At 41.2% G+C, this 22,789-nt stretch overlaps 1 protein-coding gene across 1 annotated transcript; it reads left to right on the forward strand.

Moving 5' to 3' along the window:
• The first annotated feature begins 7,124 nt into the window (after positions 1 to 7,124).
• Positions 7,125 to 21,841, forward strand: LOC147693492 (olfactory receptor 51G2-like). The gene is made up of 2 exons (XM_086936023.1): positions 7,125 to 7,518; positions 20,829 to 21,841. Exons 1-2 carry the CDS (start codon positions 7,125 to 7,127, stop codon positions 21,839 to 21,841), a joined length of 1,407 nt encoding a protein of 468 aa, XP_086792149.1.
• Positions 21,842 to 22,789: the final 948 nt, after the last annotated feature.

The raw sequence follows: 22,789 nt of genomic DNA on the forward strand, positions 1-22,789 counted from the left end.
GATCCTCTCCCTCACCAAAGACCCAATCACCGCTAAAACCAACCTACATGAAGGAATGAAAGAAGTAGCCGAGTGGATGAAGCACAGCCGTCTTAAACTGAACTCAGACAAAACAGAAGTCCTCATCTTAGGCACTTCCCCTTCCGCCTGGGATGATTCTTGGTGGCCAGCTGCCCTAGGAAAAGCACCCATTCCAACGGACCACGCACGGAACCTGGGGCGTCATCCTGGACTCCTCTCTCTCGATGACCAGACAAGTCAACGCAGTTTCTTCATCTTGCTTCAACATCCTCCGCATGCTCAAAAAAACATTTCGCTGGATCCCCACCGAAACTAGAAAAACGGTCACCCACGCACTAGTTACAAGCCGCCTGGACTACGGAAACACCCTATACGCCGGTACCACCGCTAAACTTCAGAGAAAACTGCAACGCATCCAAAACGCATCAGCCAGACTCATACTAGACATCCCGCGTAAAGACCACATTTCCGGTCACCTAAAAGACCTCCACTGGCTCCCTGTCAATAAGAGGATAACGTTCCGCCTCCTCACTCATGCACACAAAGCACTTGGACCAGAACGCCTCAACACGCGATTATCCTTCTACTCCCCCTTCCGCCAGCTACGTTCCTCCAACCAAGCCCTCGCTGCGGTTCCACGCATCAACAAATCCACCATGGGGGGAAGATCCTTCTCCTACCTTGCGGCTAAAACATGGAACTCCCTTCCCATCCACCTCCGCCTCACTCAAAACCACCCAGCCTTCAGAAAGCAGCTTAAAACCTGGATTTTCGACAAATAATTCCCCACCCTTCCTCAAGCGCCTTGAGACCCTCTGGGTATGTAGTGCGCTATATAAATTATTTGACTTGACTTGACTTGACAGGGGAATACCAGGACGGGTTCCCTAAGCAAGCGCCGGGAAACCCACTGCAGGTAGCTGTGCGCTATATAAGCTCAAACACATTTACATTTACATTTAAAAGGTTTCGTGTAATCTGGAGTACCTAACACTGGTGCTGAACAAAGAGCTTGTTGTAACTGTCGGAAATCATTCTCACATTCATCTGTTCATGGAAGGGGTATTGGAGTGTCTTTTGTCAAAAGGGCTAACAAAGGTTTAACAACATATGAAAATCCTAATATCCATTGCCTACAAAAGGAAGTAAGACCTAAAAATGCTCGAACTTCTTTCTGTGTGGAGGGTACTGGTGTGTCTAAAATGGTACACAGACAAAATATCGAGTTTTAAATATCGATATACCAAAATATTGAGTTTTAAATATCGATATACAAAAATATCGAAGGTAAGTAATATCGACAGTCTAAATATCGATATTGGTATGTTATCAGTAATATCGAAGTAGTAAATATCGATGTTAACAATATCGAAATTAATAACTTTGATGTTACTAATATCAATTTTTAAATACATTTAGTATATATTATATTGTATTTATTATGTTTTATTATTTATTTTTAATGTAATTTAATTAAATATTGTCTTTTACTACTGTAGCGGGTTGTGGGTTTATAGGGGAATAGGGTGGGAAGTAATTTAATTATGTTAAATTAATTATTAATTAGTAGGAATTATTAATTAATTAATTGAGAATTATTTTTTAATTATTTTTAATTAATTTATTAATTGATAAATATGTTCTGTAGCGGGTTATGGGTTTATAGGGGAATAGGGTGGGAAGTAATTTAATAATAATTAATTAAGTGATATATGTTTGTACATATTTTAATTAATAATTAATTGGTAATTATTTTCTATTAATTAGTTAATTAATTATTATAATTTTTTACATATTTTTAATTATTAATTAGTTGGTAATTAATTATTATTAATTATGTTATTACATTAATTATAGTATTTTTTTTAATATATAATTTATTGTTATTCTCAATTAATTAATTGGGCAAAATAATATTAATTATTAAATTAAATTAATTACAGCAAATGTGCTAATATATTTACTTTATTGTTATTGTTAATTAATAATTAATTGGTAATTTTATTATATTAATTAATTTTGGGTACAGGGGTATTTTTAGGGTTCAGGGTCAGTTTTCAGTTCATGGGTACAGGGGTATTTTTAGGGTTCAGGGTCAGTTTTCAGTTCATGGGTAAAGGGGTATTTTTAGGGTTCAGGGTCAGTTTTCAGTTTTTGGGTAAAGGGGTATTTTTAGGGTTCAGGGTCAGTTTTCAGTTCATGGGTAAAGGGGTATTTTTAGGGTTCAGGGTCAGTTTTCAGTTTTTGGGTAAAGGGGTATTTTTAGGGTTCTGGGTCAGTTTTCAGTTCATGGGTACAGGGGTATTTTTAGGGTTCAGGGTCAGTTTTCAGTTCATGGGTAAAGGGGTATTTTTAGGGTTCAGGGTCAGTTTTCAGTTTTTGGGTAAAGGGGTATTTTTAGGGTTTAGGGTCAGTTTTGGGTTTTTGGGGTACAGGGATATTTTTAGGGTTCAGGGTCAGTTTTGGGTTTTTGGGGTACAGGCGTACAGGGTAAAAACAAAAAAATATTACTTTACATCAAATAAATTAGATGAAAAAAATTAAAATTACTTTAAATTTTTAAGTGTTTTATTTATTTTAAATGTATATGTATTAGTTTTAATTTTGTTTTAATATTTTTATTTAATACTTGTAAAATTATATGTATTTAAATATTATTTTTACATTATTATTAATAAATTTAAAAAAACGATATTTTTGATTCCGATATTTTTGTACTTCGATATTATTTTTTCGATATTTTTGTACTTACCTTAATGAAGATAGGATTCCGATATTTTTGCTGTCGATATTTTTGCTCCGATATTTTTGTACCTCGATATTTTTGTATTCGATATTTTGTCAGACATTCGTCTAAAATTGCCTGAATACGATCTGATGTGAGTGCACGCCCCTCCTTAGACAAAAGGTGACCTAAGTAGGTTACCTTTGGTCTACAATATTGCAATTTCTTTCTTGATACTTTGAGATGATGAGATGCAAGGAAAGAAAGCAAGGACAAAGTGCATTTTTCACATTGTTCAGGGGTATCGGCTGCCAACAAGATATCATCGACATATTGTATGAGAGCCACACCTTCGGTCAGAACAAAAGAATCTAGTTGTCTTTTTAGTGCTTGACTGTAACTAGGGCTTTCAGTATAAACTTGAGGAACTCTACAAAATCTATACGATCGATTATTCAAAGTGAAACCGAACAGATATCGGCTATCAGGATGAATAGGGATCGAAAAGAAAGCGTTCTTCAAGTCTATAACAGAGAACGTAGTTGCAGTTGGTGGAACTAAAGTAAGAAGTGTCGTAATGTCAGAAACCACTGAGTATTGTGGCACCACTATCTTATTCACTTCCCTTAAGTCAATTATAAATTGATAAATCCTAGTGTCAGTGTCTTTTTTCAAAATTGGGAGAATAGGACTGTTACAGACATTAAATGGAACTTCTTCAACAACCCCCACTTCAATGAGATCTTGTACAATTCGTTTAAGTGCTTCCTCACCCTCCTTTGAAATTCTATATTGGGGAAGTCGTGGCAACACAGCTCCCTCCTTCACACTAACATGCACCGGTGGAATAACCATCTGTCCCACATCAGTATCTAAAGTGGCCCACAAAGTTTTAGGTAGGGAGGCTAATGCAGTATCCTCTTGAACAAGACAAACTCTGTCCATCACAGGGTAACTATCATGCAAAATCACATGTACTCCTTCAGGGGAACATCTTATTGTGGCTCTGAAATACTTGAGCATATCAAGACCCACAATATTATCTGGTGTATTTGGGGAAAGCAAAAACGGGCATGGAGCAGCAAATTTATCAACATGAAATGCAAGTGGTTGTGACAATTGGCTAAGGGAAGGTGTTCCATCGAACCCTATCGATGTGATCGTTAAGCCAGACAGGGGAGCCATGGGAACCAATTGTTTAGACAGAGCGCTACGAGTAGCTCCCGTATCAACCAGAAACTGATCAGTAGAACCCAAAACATATGCTGTAACATAGGGAACTCTCTGATCTACTGGAACTTCAACTGATTCTTTACCCCATCCTACGCAATCATATGCCTAAGCAGAATCATGTAAATCAGGCTGCGCATAATCAGGCATTTGGTATTGGTTACGCCTGTCGAAAGTATTGAATCCATTCTGTGCTCGTGCATTAAAATCAAACTTACCACGATCGTTCGTGTTGCCCCTGTGACCTGAATATCCCACATGATTTCTCATTGGTCCTCGGCCACGAGCATAGCGTTGTGAGCGCAACAATGGACACTCATCAGCCCAATGGCCACATTTCCTACAATACGCGCATTGATCAACAACCAAATTCGAGCGAGTATAAGAAGAACCATAAAATCCTCGTCCGCCTCTATCATTACCTCTAGAAGGCAAGCCATAAACCTGAGATAACATAACCTTCGGTTTTAAATCCTTGGACTTCTTATCCTCACTACCCTTTGCTTCTAATTCCTGACACTCATAATATTGAGCCATCGTCAGGAGAGATGTCGGAGAAGAGGAAGTCCAAGAGCTTTTACTAGCTTTTAAATGGCTAGCCACTCCTGGTAATAGATTCATAACATATTTATCTACAAACAAATGTCGGCCCGTATTGTCCGTTAGCGACTGACCACTAAAATCCCGAAAGGGTTCCTCAAAATGCGTAAAGAAATCTGAAACCGATTCATCTGCCTTTTGCTTACACAATGCTAAAATAGTCCAATCAATCTTTTTAGGGGGAATGATCGTTTTTAACTTAGTTAATATCGCAGCGGGAAGATCTAAAATCAATCTACATGGCTTTTTCGCTGGTTCTCTTCCCTTATTTTCTATCTCTATATCGTCCCATTTCGCCCCATAGGCTGCTTGATCATCAACTTTCCGCACAGACCTCCACATATCAGGCGGTAATATTAGTCCGAAAAATAAATCAATGTCAGCTAATGACATGGTACAAGAATTTATGGCTCCCTCAACTTCCTCATAGAAAGCGGCTGGATTTTTTCGCAGGTCAGGCAATGCAGCTTTAAGTTCCATTACAGCTGCCCTATTCCAGGGAGTATACATCCAATTATAAATAAAATATCCCTTTGCGTCAATGGAAGACTTATCATCACTGGTGCCTGCTCCTTTAGGAGGAACATATAAAGGTGCTGCCTCTCGCATAGGCTTTGCATGCACTATACTAGTCTTATCTGCTCCGAAGATAGATGATTGTTTCTCGTCAACTGGACCCGTCCATTCATCTGCTTTCGCTTTCCGTTTCTCCTCTCGCAGACGAAGCACCTCAGTTCGCAGTTTGAACAACCGCCTTATCGTATCAGCCACCTGGGGGAGAGTAAAAAGCCCATTACGTATTTGCTTTCAATGGGCTATTACATCATCAGGTTCTAAAACACCAGAAACTTTCCGAAACATCTCTACAACTTCTTCAGCAAAATGCTCAGTAAAATATATTTGCTCCCTTTCCTGCCACCCCTGTAAACTATCTAAAATGTTAGAAACAGTGACAGTATCATGAAGTGCTTGACGAACGGTCTTTCTTAGTTCAGCCGCACGATCGACCAACAGCATGGAGCGAGTGTCTGGTTTCGTTCGATCTATCTCAGAGTCCTCATCTTCACCGAATGGAGCGGACGGAATGGCATACGGAGGCGGAGGACGATCTAGTAACAAAAAATCATCTTGTGGTTTATTAAGGACAGGATAAAGAGGCTGCCGAACAGCATATTGGCCAGATATCTGTAATCTGTGCTCCTTCTCCTGTCTTTCTTCCAATTCTTTCACGTCTTTCTTTCTTAATTCTTGCGCTTTTACATATACACTCTTCCGTTGCTCTTTCTCATTCAGCGCTTGCTAACGTTTCTCATGCTCACGTACTTCCTTCACCCACATACGCACACACTCAAACATATCTTGACTAGATTTTCGCTCAAACATACACTGTTCCGCATACTCAATCTTTCGCATATCAAATGACCCATACATCGGCCAACGTAACTCAGGATCCTTACGCGTATATTTCCTCCACAATGTGCTGTACTTTATTTAAGAAAGACCATATTTGACATACATGTCTTTATTAGGCGTCCCTTCTGGGGGAGCCAGTTGCGACTCCTCAAGTCTTAACCGGTTATTTCCACGATAGCAGCACATCCTACGAAGTGCACTAAAAGCAGGCATGCCAAAAAAAATTGCAAAATATGCAGTATTATAATCAAAGCAGCACTTAAAGTATCTTTAATACGTTGTGCCGTTCAAATTAAAATCACAAAATCACAACTTAGAGAAAAATCTCCTCATTACCTGCCTATATGTGTTGCAACACATATATTACACTTACACATACACATCATGACTAGTCATACCAAACAAAAATTGCCACAGCAAGAGTATAATAAAACTGCCTTGCCAATCCCAGGCTTCCAAAACCCACAGCAAGTACCGTACAACGGTTCTTACCAATCACAGGGCGTCCACATTCCAACTGCCAAGTTGTAAATTCGATCAAACGGCCACTGCACGGCAAGCCAACAGAAGAGGTCTCAGTCGAGGACCGGCACCACCTGGACGGTCAGATCGGAAAGAAAGAAAAAACCGTCTTGAATGCCAAACTCGGGTCTCTTCTGGCAGTGATCACGTCCACAGCGAGATTCCAATCCTTCATCACGACCACTCCTTTGGGCATCCGAGTCGCCGATGAGCCCGATGTTGGGTGCCAATTTGTAGTGGTGAGCCTCAGCAGGGCCTACCAGTGCTAGGGGTTCTCCCTTGTCTGCACAGAGTCCTCAGACAAATAAGAAGAAGTTGGCACAGAAACTGGAATGGAAAAAACAGAGTTTATTAACCTCAAGATGTGGTACTATATTCACACAGCACCCTTCGGCAACTGTATGAAGCAGCACCCTGAATGGAAAGAGCAGAGCGCGAATTGACATTGGATATTAGTATGCATCAGGATAGTAGTGCTTCACAAGATAAAGTTGCAAGATGCAAGGCAAAGATTAATGGGGCGTGGAGTCAGGATATAGCACGACAAAATAAAATTCACCGTGCGGAGAGATATGAGTATGGTGAGACTGTGGGAAGATGTTTAGCTCAAAGAATGCGGGGGCGCCAGACTACACAGTGTATAGCATCTATAGAAAATAGCCAAGGTGTTCTAGTTGAGTCATCGGAGGGTATTCTCCAGGTATTTCATGATTATTACACGGACCTTTATTCCCAAGAAGACCTTTCTCTTGACTTAATTGGTCAGTTTGTTAATAAATTTGATCTACCTCAGCTAGATTCCATATATAAAGAAGAGCTAGAGGCGCCCATTACAATGCAAGAGCTTGAGACCGCACTTAAGGAATTGGCTCTGGGGAAAGCCACTGGCCCCGATAAACTTCCTTCAGAGATATATCATGTGCTATTTCCCATCATTAAAGCCGACATGTTGGCAACATTTATTGCCGCTCAAGCCGGACACCCCCCTCCATCGTGGGATGATGCAAGTATAATTGTATTTAAAAAAAAAGATAAGCCTCCGCATCTTCCTAGGTCTTACCGACCTATTTCACTTATTAATGTAGATGCAAAATTATACTCTAAAATCCTTGCGAACCGGCTGATTCAAGTCGTACCTGCATTAGTCTCTGAGCAACAACATGGTTTCCTTCTGGCAGTGGTACGATCAACCATATACATCGCGTTATTGCAGCTTTGGATTATGCTGCTGTAACTCGTATGAACATTGGTTTGGTGTTTTTAGACGCCGAAAAAGCGTTTGATCGCATTGCATGGACATTTTTATGGGCAATTCTGGAAAAAATGGGATTTGGACCTCGATTTATATACGCTATACAGGTTATGTACAGACGTCCCAGGGTCAAGATCTGTTAGTCAGACCAGGAATCAGCATGTGTTAATATCACTCGGGGTACACGGCAGGGCTGCCCATGCTCGCCGTTATTGTTTGCTATGTACATCGAACCACTTTTACAGATGTTGGCGACATCTCAACATATACAATCTATGGTGCTACCTGGGGGCAGTATACGTGTATTAGCTTATGCTGATGACGTTGTTGTTATAACATCTGATCCAGAATCAGCATTACGTGAGAATGAAAATTTAACTTGAGAATTTGGTAACGTGTCGGGGTATAAACTTAATATCCTGAAAACCCAGGTTATTTGCTCTACAGGACTTTGCCTTAATGACTGTCGTGTTACCCCGGAGGCTAAATACCTTGGCATTAAAATCAGGCTATCGCTTCAAGAGCTGGTTATGGTGAACTGGACAGATATATTACAATCTGTTAAAAATCAGTTGGAGAAACTCGAATGTTTACATTTGTCGCTGGTTGGGAGACGCAATGTCTTAAAAATGTCTATTCTGCCTAAAGTGTTGTACTATTTCCGGTCTGTACCATTGGAGATACCTGTACTACAACAGAGGAAATTGCAATCAATAGTTGATAGGTTTTTATGGGGCTGGAAATGATACTCCCACTTTTGGTGGGTGGGGTGTTCCAAAATTTGCATTATATTATTTGGCCTGTCTTCTGCTAAATATTAAGTATTCTGTGATGGGGGGGCTCCACCTCTATTTGAGAGCCCTGATATTTTTTTTCTTTTACTTGGTCCTCAATCACGACAAATGCTGCTTCGTTTTTTAGAACCTAGCTGTTATAAAAGAACCAAATTCAAATTAGTATTAGCGGCCTTTAAAGGATGGCGGTCAATCCGGAAGATTATTTATTTGGGACGTATTAATTTCTATACTCCATGTAACTCTACAGAATTGTTTCCTCCAATATTTTGGGATCGTACGGTGCGTACATGGGGGGAGAAAGGCATGGTGTCTCTTGGTTCTATGGTTAAAGATGGTACAATTGCTACATTTCAGGAGCTGAAAGATATATATACTGTTTCTCAGCATGACTTTTTTAAGTATTTACAATTACGTGACTTTATCCTTAAACATCAAAGTATCTTACCGCTATGTCCCAATGACTTTATTGAAATACTTAAAAAGCCATCACGAATAGGGACTCTATATAATTATCTGTTGAATACACAGCAGGACGATATGGGGTCACAGGAATCTAAATGGTGTATCAGATTGGGTATTCCTGTAGTACCCTTTCAAGATTCAATCTACACGGCTGCTAAAATCATTCTGTCTGCCAATTTACGTTCACAGCACTATAAAACTTTATTTAATCTTTATCATACACCTTTTAAAATGCTGAAATGGGGTAATGCTTATAATGGGAAATGTTTTAGGTGTCAATCGGACCTGGCGGATATTGTGCATATTTTTTCTGATTGTTCAGTGTTAAAACCTTTTTTTATATCTATTGAAAAATTTCTGTCACATATTATAAACTGTGATGTGGTTATCTCCAGAGAGCTGATTATGTTTGGTCTATCTAATGACAGTAAGGCTTTTTTTTAGGATATCATAAAAATAGATATCTTCTATTCATGGCCATGGCCGTAGCTCGCTTATGCATTTCTTCTATGTGGCTGAAACCAGAAGCACCGGTATATGAGATGTTGCGGGCAAAGTTCTATAATGTTTTTTATTAAGAATATAACCTATATTGTATTAAATCACTTAGGAAAATGCAAAGGGGGAATAAAATTTGGCATGCAATGATTGATCATTTAGGCCCGTTAGAATGACCTTTGTCCGACAGTCTATGATGGTATTGTTTCCTTTATTGTTTTTCTTTTTTTCTCTCTTTTCTTGTTTATTCGCACCATAAGTCTTTATATATGATGTCCTGCTATGCTTTAGTGTTTTTTGTATTTGGCTTTGAACTGAACTAATAAATGAAAAAAAAAAAAACTGGAATGAAAAAAACAGAGTTTATTAACCTCAAGAGGTGGTACTATATTCACACAGCACCCTTAGGCAACTGTATGAAGTAGCACCCTGAATAGAAAGAGCATGGTCCTTCTATACCCACACAGGGGCTCAAAAGAAGGCGGTACAAGCACAGAGTCCTGGGTTTAGGTAGATATAAGGTCATACAGAAAATGCAGGGTCGTCAAGTAGGAGGAGTTAACAGTGTCCAGTTTCTAGTAAACACATCCTGACAGATATAAATTGACAACAGCTGCAAGCTCAACTGAGCATGTGCAGAACAGGAAAGGTCTAAATATATCTCGTCTCTGGACAGATTTCAAGAGCAGTTAACAGGAAGGTAGGACAGAGCGCATGATGAGCACATGGCAACATGTGGCAGACAAAATGGCTGCCACAAATACAAAATGGAGTCTGCACAATGTTACAATAGTTGCTGAATACAGCATGTCTTCTGCTAATGCTTAATCTAGCCGCTGCCAAATTACAACACTCCGATTAGACTCTGGGCTAATGGCGATTGCAGAAGTATCAAACCTTAAACCCCTAATGTATTGGCGTCGACTGTGGACCACCCCTGAACTTTTATCATACAGAGAGGAACTGTTAGAAGTAATGAATGCCGGGCTGCCAAATTGCCTTGGCTCGCACATAATAAATATATGCTAACCAGTATGGGGCTGAGGGATGGTTGGGTAGATCCTGAGTTTGCTTGCTCATTAATATCAATGAAACAAATAAAGGTCCATTATGAGGAGTATAGAATGGCTCAACTTCATTGTTACTAGGCCTGGGCGAAGCACTACGCTACGCTCGCGGAGTTTGCGAAGTTTGTGCAACTTTGCACTACACGAGCTGCACGTAGCACAGTGCGAACTCGCGTAGTACAGCGTAGCGTAGTGCAGCGCTCATTTTTTGCTTGTTCGCGGTCCTCAACGTCATGTTCGCGACCGCGACCGAGCAAGCAAAATGACATCCCGGCGAGATTCTCAACGCGGGGAGGTAAGGTTTCTCATTGTGAGTGGTTGCGCATGCTCGCGACCGCTCTCAATGAGAAACTACCAGTTCGCGTTGAGAAAGCTGCAGCTGGAGTAATAATCTACTCGAGCAGCAGGAAACTACAGCTCGCACTGTGCAAGATGCCGTTTTCAATGACTGCACAGTGCTGGAAGCTTGTCCGCACTGTGCAATCATTGAAAACGCATATTGCACAGTGCGAACATGCTACTACGCAGCTCGCGTAGTGCTACGTGAAGTTCGCGTAGTGCGAAGTGCACTTCGCGTAACTTCGCGTAGCGCTACTTCGCGAACTACGCCCACCCCTAATTGTTACTCCCAAATAGGCAAACTAACCTCAGCTTTTTTAGAAATAAAAGATAGTTTTTGCTTTGAGTCGGCCCTAAATGTTATCAAACCAGTAGCCACAAGAAAGCTTTATCTACAGTTTAGGCATGGGGTTCTTCCGCTTCTCTGTTTTACATCCAAATGGAGAGGTTTGCAAGCTGTGCATTGCCCGGCATGTGATTACTCCAAAGAATCAGTATTCCATGTACTCTTTAGCTGCCCTGGCTATTACAAAGCAAGGAAACGCTGGCTGGTGTAGATTTGTAGGAACCTTGGAAGTAGACGTTCTGAGACGTTCAGGGTACTGAAGTATACCTCCAGTATCTCGATTGTTTACTCAGTTGCAGGTTTCCTATTTTCTATGTGGTGTACCCCCAGGGTTTTTCTGAAATCAACCGAAGACGCATTGGATCATTCTTGGAGAGCATAAACAATAACTCTATAAACAGGTCCAATAACCCTCTGTGGCTGTCTTTGATATTTTTAAATTTAGATTATGTCATTATGATTGGTCCAGAGTGAATTTATTCACTGGCAGTGAATGCCAGGCCGCACGAAATTGGTTCACTGCTAATTGATATCTATAATCTTTTTAAAACTTTAAGTTTGGAAGTACCTGTGGATCTGGGGAATGTCAGTGTCAGGTCCTAATCAACTGAATTATGGGAATATTGGTCATCCCTTCTATGACTCTCTATTTATTTATTTGCACTATGCACTTTCCGAAGTTGAAACTTTGTTTCCTGCCTAGAAACACTCACCAAGATTTTTGTTTTTAAAACAATGTATGGAATCACTCACATATGCCAATAATGTTCATATTGATTTTCTTATTTTTTTTTAATTTGATTTAATTGTGTCCCGATGCAACTTTTTAAATGAACTCGTATGTATGTACTTGTACTTTTGACCGAAATAAAGTTTATTGGAAAAATAAATGTAATATACTATTAGTATTAAATTGGTTTTTATTAGCAAAACACATAGCAAGAAAATACAATGCATCATCGCCTACAACCCCTGGGCCAGCTACAGTACAAGCAAAAAAGAAAACAGGGTCTATGGTTTATAGGCTATCTGTTACGCTAGCTGACACAGCATGCGGCCTACAACCCATCTTGAGCCGGTCACCTTAGGTGGAGAAAACATTAACAGTCCTCCTGTCATAAAAATCTGTGAGAATGAGGAAGTTCTACTGCACAATGGTTATGCATATCACAGTGAGCCGTTGAGTCGGTATGATCCACTATAGGCGATAAAGTCTGCCTTTTAAGGACAAGTAGGAAACACAAACAGAACAATAATTAAGTCAAAATTTAGAATCCCAACACCCACCCCCTCCCTCATCCCTCCCCTCTCCAGGTGAGCTAGGAACTATACACTTACAAAAGGGTATGGTCCGGTGGATATCAGATCCACGGGCGCCCAGTGAGCCTGATAGTGACTATGTGTGCTAGCCACACATAGTCACTGATTGGGAATCAGTCGCAAGATCCGTAGATAGGTGGGACATGACAGTTCCCGGAACTCCGTGGATAAAATTGAGATAAAGGGGGCCCAGATCTTGGTGTATTCAGCTTTGTCCCCTAGAGTGGCCATAAACAGTCTCTCCATGCCTAGAAGGGACCACAGTTAGTGCAGCCATAGTGTGTGTTCTGGGATCCTGTCCATCCACCAACCAGCTAGGAGTACCCGGTGTGCAGCATTCAGCGCCAGAGCCATCTGTCTGCCTTTGATAGAGAGCAATGGGAAGGGCAGTGCATTGGGCAATCCTAAGATAGTGTAGGCAGGGAACCTGGGGATGGTAGTGTCAAAGGCCTTATCTATTTCGTCAAGGATCCTGTCCCAGTACCTCTTCATTTTCTGGCAATTCCACAGTTAGTGAAGGAGGGTACCTGGGCTCCCGCATCCACGCCAGCAGAGGCCGTTGCACTGGGGGTTCCAGTTGGTCACCCGAGCCGGGGTGAGGTACCAGTAAGATACAATTTAAATGCAGTCTCCGTGTGGCCCATGGAGTATGGGGTGTGGTGGGTCCTATAAAAGATGTCCTCCCATTCTTTGTCCAAGAGGGTGCGACCTATTTTGGTCTCCCACCATCTCTGTCCTGGGTTCGGGCTCCCTTGGTGCTCTGGGTGAGGAATGCATAAATCTCTGAGATAGGTTTGCGTTAATTTTTTTTCAAGAAAAGACACTTTTCAAACTGTAGCATTGGTCTAATCTCTTTCATCGGGGTGTAAGCAGGGCCATGCATCCCTGATCCCACAGTCCTCCAGCCACTCCTTACTGGTCCCAGAAAAAGAACCCGCTCCACCTGACCTCGGGCTAGAACGGTACCCCCCTGCATCCATGACTAAATTTAGATCACCACTACCATGGAGTAGGTGTATGGAGAACCTCAGCAAGGCGTCCGTCAGGAATTTCTCTTGGTGTTCATTTGGGGAGTATATCGAGGCTATTGTAATGTTGGAGGACCCAATGTGTAGTCTCAGCGCTAGGAGGCGTCCCTTGGTTTCTGCCACAGAGCCCACCACAGAACCTCTAAAGTGTGTGGAACTAAAAATGGCCACCCTTACTCTTTCCCGAAGACCAAATCAGAAGGAGGGAATTTCTGTGCAGCATGTGATGTGTGTCACAGTGTAGGAGGTCAGTTTCTTGAAGTAGGCACACATCCCGAGTGTTCAAGCAATGAGAGTACTGCCTTCCGCTTAGTGGGGTTGTTAAGGCCTCTGGCATTAAGGCTAAGTGCCTTGACTTCCATCGGGTGGGGAAAAACCGCCAAGCTCTATGACTGAAGCAGTAGTGCCAGAAAAAGGGGACAAATCCCAGAAAAGACCCCATGCAAGCATGGAACTGGAAAAACCCTGACAGTGGGACCTAGTTGAAACGCTTACCAGAGAGGGGACCCCCCCATCCCATACCAACAGAAACAAACTCAAGAACAATGAAACAACAAAAGCAAGCATACAAAGTCTATCAAAGTCTCTGGTTGGCAAACAGTGGGGACTGCCAAAAGAGTGAAGGGACCCACAGTGAAAGAGAAGAAACATCCCCCTGCCCCCACTGGGTCCCATGAAGTTAGAACAAACCCACAATAATGTTACTATCAATCATTAGAGTCCAGGGAATCCACCTCTGTGCCAGCGAGGGTCCGGAGAACAGCAGACCGCTCCTTGCTGATAGTGGCCGGGTCTGAGGCACTCCAGACCCCAGGCACCTCGGGACTCAAGTCTCCAGGGTTTCTGTGTGCCCGGCTCTGAGGTGTCTGACTGGGCAGGCAAGTCGTTGAGATTCAAAATTCAGTACTTTACAAGCTCGGTCAAGGAGCGAACTTGGTGCAGACGAAAAATGAGGAGACTTCTCTGGAAACTTTTATGTTCCTGTGTTTCCAAACAGGGAGCCAGCTCACCTCGGGCCCTTTGGGTTCAGGACACAGCACAAAGCACAGTCCTTTTCAAGAAGGGGGGCCACCACCCACTGCAATGTCCATTCAGTCTCTTCCTTAGTAAAAACTACAAACTGCAGGACAGATCACAAAGCAAGGGTCAGTCCTTTCCAGCAGTCTCTTCAGAAACTTCTTCCTTGGCAGAGGTTCTTCTTGACCATGAAAGAGGTCAAAGCCTTTGCAGACTTGACCTGTCTATTTCGCCATTCAAAACTACACCAAATTTCAGGGGTTTCAGTTCTCTTAGTTATACCTCTTCATGTCTTTCAAGTTCTTTGTGCTCTGGGGTCCTGAACCCTCCCTAAATCAGTTCTGGGTGTCTCCTTCCCAGTGTCACCTTTCTCCCTTTGATACTGGGGGTCTGGATCCTTAATCTCTCAGCAGGAGATGTGGCAAATGGTTTATAGCACCACCCCAGGCTTTTTCACCTCCCAGGCTTCTCCTCCCCCTACTCTCCAGATGCAGGGCAGCCTGGTGCCATCTCAAACTCTCCATGGGTCAAGACTTCTCGCAGCTCCTCTCACCTGTCAGATCCAGACAGTCAATCCACATTCAGCAGAGACACACAGAAATGCTTAAAACACAAAACTCAGCCACTTTCTAAAAGAGTGGTTTCTGAAAGATGTGTTATGACACTGAGTTCATACATACTAAATTTCACCTCTCCATTATAAACTTACAGGAAACTAGGCTACCAAACACAAGACCCAGCCTCCCCATTCTGTCCTATGGGCAGGATGGCCTTTCTGCAGTAAAAAACGAAATGCAGTGTTTTTCACTGTCAGGACATAACACACACCTTAGTATATGTCATTCCTTTTACTTACACTCCACCCTGCCCAGGGGTTACCCGGGACTTACCACAGGGGTGCCCAATGTGTATGAAAAAGGGAAAGTAAGGCCAGACAAGTGGCTGCACTTGTCAGGACAACATGCTAACTTAGCAAACTGAGCGCAGGCCCTACACTGCAGGCCTGAGTTCCCTTCTCCACGCACCTTTGCATTTCTGTCCCTGGCACACACAGTAGACATCACTAGGGACTTTACTAGTAAGGCAAACATACCAATCATGGCCAAACAATTACCATTACACTTTACATAGGGAACACTTGTACTTTGACACTGTTCAGCAGTGGCAAAGTACCCAAATCCTCTAAAAACAAAGGAGATAGAGGGAAAAGTCAGGGGTAATCACGCCAAGATATGCCAGGTCTAACAACCATGTTCTCCATATTTCTCAATTTTTAAAAAATTGATTAAAGTGTGAGAAAAAACATAGTTACCAGCTATATCTCCAATATTTTACTTCTGTCTTTATCATTTTAGGTAGCACTTACAATGTTGACATTGGTCTAAAATTGGGTAAATTCAAGTGATGTTGTTCGGTGGGTTTTTAAAATCTGAGTAACACTACAAGTTTTTGCTGATCTATGGTGTCAGCAACCAGACGTACTTTAGTTGTAGCTTTCGATGTACACACTTTCTCTGTCACCATCTTCAACTTTCCTTGAGACTATCTTGTGCATTTTCCATAGTCAGAAATGGCATGAATACTTTATGTAGCATGTTGCAAATATGGAAGCTGCATAAACCTTTTTATAAATTCATAAACACATGTTTGGAATGTTTACTATTTAATAAATGGTGTGCCAAAATTAATTAACTAATATAGATCATTCCTTCAAAGGGATGTATGACGTTACAACGCATGCTTTTACCACGCATGCTTTTACAACGCGGTTTTTACATCGCATACCATTACAACGCATAGCGCTTTGGGGTGCTGGATAGTGAATAATTTAATTTACTATTCCAACTCCAGTCCCCGTGGACACTAGGGAAGGTGTTGGATAGTAAATTAAACGTATTCCCTATCCTAGAGCGCCCCCCAGTGCAATGCGTTGTAATGGTTTGCGTTGTAAAAGTTGCGTTGTAATGGTAGTGCGTTATAAAAGTTTGGTTGTAAAGGTTGTTCATCCTTCAAAGTACTTTGGGCAAGTTTCCAGTCTCATTAAATGATTTTGGTGTCCAAAATTAATTAGTGAATTGATTAATTAATTCATTCATTCAAAGTACTTCATTTGTGTTTGTTGTGTCAGTTATATATACCACGTTACTCAGTCAAACACTCCCTCCATCATCCATCAACACACTCATTTGTTCATTTACAGAGAAATGTACATTCATACTCTCCTCACCCATTCACGCAAATTAAGGAGGCAGATTTTGATGCTAGAGGGGCAGAAAGGTTGCTCAATGGACACCAATTCACACCAGTTCTCTGTTTTGAGAAATTACAAATAATATGAGTGCTCATCATGCACAACATCAAACACCCTGGCTTAGGCCACGCTGCAAACCTGCAATTCACCACTCAGTACAACCAAAGGAGTAGCACGCTAACCATCCACAAAGTGCTTTGCGGTTCCAAGTGATGTATACTGTAAATATAACTACAATACAAACCAACTACAATGTATTTTATCTATCTTCTTACAGTCATTTCAGTGCTGAGGCCAGGATTCATCTGGAGTATGAAGTTTGCTGCATTATAATATTTGGAGTGCAAACTGTGGGGACCTTGAGGTTGAGGTGAGCATGACATCTGGCTGGGAAGTCTGTGATGGGACTTGTGCAGTAATTGAGCTTTGATTGTAGTTTTAAAATGCAGCTGGATCCTGAGTATATTACTTTTAGGATGTGTTTTACTCTTGGTATTGGAAGTTGAGCTGGAGTCCTAGCAGTTGCTAAAAACTGTAGTTTAAGTAAAACATTGTTACATTTTGTACCCTGTTTGCAACTTCTGCTAGGAGCAGAGGAGAAGAACAGCTAGGACTGGCTAAATACTTACCTCTCCCCTTGTCTACCCAGAAAGAAAAGAGAGAGCCCAATGGGCTAAAGACTGCCTCCTTTCTAAAAGACAAATCCCAAGCATTTGGTATTGTTTTGTGATATTGGAATGCCAGAATTTGGCACATTGAAAAGAGTTACTGTAAAATCATCATTAACTTATTAGCACAGAAATTCTGAAAACGCCAGGAATTGGTATTTTAAAAAGAGTTTATATAAAGTCCTCTTCATTAAGGAGTAGGTAAGATGAACTAAAAAACTTTCAAAGTTATTTTTTCTTGTATTTACTGTTTTAAGACTATGGGGCCAATTATAATTGCGGAAGGCCTGTCACCGCCAGCCATGCAATGGCGGTCCATCCGCAATTGGGCATCGATTTTCCCCGCCACATTACGCTGGCAGAGGGAATCGCATTGGGACCGTGGCAGATGCAAAGACCACTCGCCACGGAAACCCCACAGGCAATCATTGCGATTGCCTGGTGGAGCGGTCTGCATCAATGAAATGGTGGCGGTGCCTCGCAGGCACTGTCCGCCAGATCACGATGCAGTCTCCAGCCTGTCTTTCCGTGGCGGGAAAACAGCCATTGAAAGGCTGGTGGAGATTGGGTTTCGGGGCATTTGCAGGCCCCCCATGTGTTGGGGGGAGTTGTGGGTGCACTGAGGGGGTTTCCATGGTACCCCCTTACATTTCACTGCACAAAGTGGCAGGTAACGTGTGGTGCCTGCAACGTAGTGCAGTGAAATGCACAACATGCCATTTTAACTTTGCGACAGGTGCTGCTGTCAGCAGTACCCGCCCTAATGTTGAAATGCAAAATGCGACCTCCATGGTGGCTGTCGCATCCTAATTTGATGTGCGGGACTGCCGCATGTATTGCAGACGGTACCGGTTCCCACCACGAAAAGTCCGCCATTATAATCGGCCCCTATGATCAAAAGGGGAAAAATGCCAGATTCTGACACATTTTACAGTTCGTTTGCCAAGTTTTGACCTAAAGATACTTGCCATGCTGGTAAACTACTGATCAGTTGTCAATGCTTGATTGGATGAAAGTGTGCTCTGGATTGCCAATTATGCATCTCTTAGCTTAAGGTTTCACTGCAGTGAGAAACAAACACTTGAATTAATTCTATTTGTCTTGTTTCTTCTACACCGAGATACCAGATCATCCAGTGTATTAGGAATGTGTTTGTTTTTACACATGGCACTATACAAAAAATCTGTCACTGTCTGAAGGCACACAAAATAATGTATTATGATGAAAGTCATCAAGTGTGTCTCTTTTATAATCAAAACGTTGTAGCACAATTTCAATTTTCTGTACCTGCGTTGACATAATATTGATATGAAATTAGAGCATAACTGTTCAATCAATTCAGGGATAAGGGAGTCCCCCTATGATCTAAAGAATGCACATAGACACCAAATACATGTATAAATAGAACTATAATTAGGTAATACATTTCGAAATCTTTACTTTGGGGCCATATTCATATACTAGTATGATCACTTTAGGAACACAACTGTAACCTATTCGTGCTCTAAGTTACATATTCATTCATCCATCTATCCATTCACTCACTTATTCATACGGCTAGCTCAATATCACATTCATCCATTCACCTGTTCAAAGAAACAAATCAATGAAGAATCATTATCACTTGCGAAGCTGACCGATCTATCAGGATTGGAAATTATTGTTTTGCACTATGGAGATGGTTCTCTGACTAGTCCCCTTGACTAGCGCGAACATCTCCAATCCTGTTTCCTGAAGTGAGGAGCCATACTGAAATCTAGTGGTTTTAGAGAGTTTTGACAGAAATACAGCTTCTCTAGAGACTACCAGAACTTCTCAGATGTTGCATCTGTTGGGCCCAAGAAATTCAAAATAGATTCCCTTATCAGAATTACCATATTACATTTTTAGCTGTCACAGGTATCTTTCTTACCACATTTACCTTACAACGAAGATCTTAAACCTCCATAAACATTGCGATTACATTAGTTGAGAGGACAACATTTATAATTAAGAATTGTGATGCAAATCCTATAATCACAGGTGCCATGGGCTCTATTTTGATATTAAATCCATATCCTACTCCATGCTTAGACTTTAGACTAGTGAATAATCTGTGCAATCAAGTTATGGAAGTTAAACATTTGTACTGAAATGTATGCACGAGAAGGAACGACAACCCCTCTGAAGCTGCACCATTAAGATGTCACTTAGGAAGGATATTGGGGCATTTTATCAATGCAGGCGAAAATACTATCACCCAATTAGCAAGCTGTTGCTAACTAATGTTAGCGACAGCTTTGAGGCGATAGCGAATGGTTTGGGGCCCGCTTTGCATGTTAGCAATAATTATCGCTAATGACATGCAAAGTGGGCGTTCCCAACCCGTTAGTGACTGAAAGCAGTCGCTAACGTCGCTAACGCCTATTAGCAAGGCAGGCTTAGCGATGGCAATATTCGCGCTAGGCGCGAATATCGCCAAAAACTAACACCTGCCCAGACCAGTTCTTAGCCATGTTATCCAATGGGAGGTAGGTACATGGCTAAGAACATTTAGTCGCTAATGCGTGAATATCGCTGTATTCCCAGCGATATTCACGCTTTCGACAGAAAAATGATCGCTTTGGAGATAAACGTAGCTAATAGCACGTTATCTCAGTGATAATTTCCGGCGATGATTAGCGATAAAAAAAATCGTTGCTAAGCCTAGTTAGTGATAAATATCGCTAATTGTTGGTAATATGCCCCATGGTTACCATGCAATAAGAGTTAGTAAATAGGGAATACAATGCACTGCATGCCCTTTGTATGGCGGTCACAGGTTAGTAGATTCCAGATGAGTTCTAATAGTGGATCCAATAGGATCCCAGTTTTTTATCATCCAGAGAAGTTTTAAGTGTAGTGTTTTAACTCTTATTCTATTTAAGGACCTGCTCCCTGTTTTTCTTAACTTTTTTTATATTTTATAGTTTTATTAATACATATGTTGCTGTTCCTTTAACGTGTTATGTCAATAATATTTTAAAGAAAAACCTATTTTAATTTACCTTAATCCCGCAATCTGAATTTAAACTAGAATTTTATTTTAGTTTTAAGTAACAGGAACTCTATTTTGTGACTTCTATATGCTTCGTGGTTCATGCTGGATCTTAAATTATTCAATCTTTTCATGTGACAAAGATGCATTATCTCAATATGCCAATAATATTCTGACAAGCAATCCTCTGATGATGATGATGATGATGTTAAAGTCATATACCGTTTGCTTATGTGAATCATTCTCTTTCTTTCAGGATCTTTCATTCTTACATTTAACATGGTTCCTGACAGCATGATGGAGTTGGCTAATCAAACTTTTTCAACTCCTTCAACTTCTCCAAACTTCATCTTGTTCGGCATTCCTGGAATGGAAGAGAGACAACATTGGTTGTCCTTTCCTTTTTGTTTGCTATATTTCATCTCGCTCATGGGTAATTGCACCATACTCTTCATCATCTGGACAGAGCGCAGCCTCCATACACCTATGTACTGTTTGCTGGCTATGCTGGCCCTCTCTGACCTTGGTGTTTCCCTGACCACACTTCCAACTGTCCTTGGTATCTTTTGTTTCCAAGCAACTGAAATCAATATTAATGCCTGCCTCACTCAGATGTTCTTCATCCACTCCTTTCCAGAAATGGAATCAGGTGTGTTGGTAGCCATGGCCTTCGATCGATATGTGGCCATATGTAAGCCTCTGAGATACACGTCCATTCTAACTAATGCGGTAATAGCAAACATCTGTCTTATAATATTTACTCGGGGTACCTCTTTAGTGTTGCCACTTCCCATCCTCGCAAGAAGATTCCCCTACTGCAAGTCACATATGCTGTCACACTCATATTGTTTACACCAGGATATAATTAAGCTTGCATGTGCAGACATAAGGGTAAATAGCATATATGGAATGGTTGCCGTCATCCTCACCTGGGGCGTGGATTGTGTCTTCATTCTATTTTCTTATATAATGATCTTACGGGCTGTCCTGAATATTGCAACCAAAGAAGGGCGATTTAAGGCATTTAATACATGTATCTCCCATATCTGTGCAGTGCTGATGTTTTATATTCCTCTTATTGGTTTATCAGTGGTCCACAGGGTTGGACTGCACCATTCTACTCTCTTTCCTATTCTGTTGGCCAATGTGTATCTTTTGGGGCCGCCTGTGGTAAACCCTGTAATATATAGCATCAAAACAAAGCAGATCCGTGCACGGATACTGAGGGCATTTCAAAATCACAGAATACGTTCAGAGGGCCATTCTTAGGCACTGCTATTACTAGATAATATGGTTAGCTGAACCTCCTTTGCCATAATCCCAATGTTAACCCTTAAATCAGTACTGGGAGTTGTCAGACCTGCATCAGTTATACTAGAGTTGTGTAAAATGGCAGGGGTCCATTTCCACAAGTCGTGTTTACTGAGCTGGGCGCAAGGGGTTCAGGCGCTTGTATAGAAGTTACAGCAATAGATGTTAGTCAGTTCAAAACTGATTCGTTTTTGGCGGTGTGTTCAAAATGGGGGAGATGTGCCCTGCTACCCCAACTATCAATACAATATTGAAAAATAAGCAATTTACATTATTCGAAGCACATACAATTCATAACATAAAACAGTCCAATACACTTCAGAAATGTCAAAAATACAATATTAGAGACTCTTTATATAGGTATTTATTCCCCCAGTTCTTTGACTTCTTTTAGCCAAAGCATTTAGTTGTTTTGGGGTGTCACCCCTATGACATCCTCAAGGCTAAAAGTAATACAAATGCCATTCTTGTAATACAAGTAAAGGTAGTGTTTTAAAGGATAATGTAAATCATTTCCACAAGTCTTTTGATTTTTTTTTAACTTTTAAAAGTTTGAGCCTTACTTTGTTTTGGCTAACCTGCAAATATCTACTTCTTTTATAATGGTCTGGACAACTGGCATTTTCTTTTCTTAGTCCTAGCCTTAAGTCCTCACATAATGGACACATATGTCCATTAATTATACACAAATGAGCATACCATCATGCACTCCTTTCCCATGGAATATCACAGCATACCCAGCAGCTAAACAGCATCAGCAGCACTTTGCTCTTCACAACCTCACACCATTCGACCAATCTTCTTCATCCCAGCCTGGCCCACACTCAGTGCAACAATCTTTTTTTATTGCCTCCTCAATTACCCCGGATCTCCATGAATTAACTACTACCACCACCAACACTGCCC

The sequence above is a fragment of the Lissotriton vulgaris genome, chromosome 8 (genome assembly GCF_964263255.1).
Source record: "Lissotriton vulgaris chromosome 8, aLisVul1.2, whole genome shotgun sequence".
Taxonomy (NCBI): Eukaryota; Metazoa; Chordata; class Amphibia; order Caudata; family Salamandridae; genus Lissotriton; species Lissotriton vulgaris.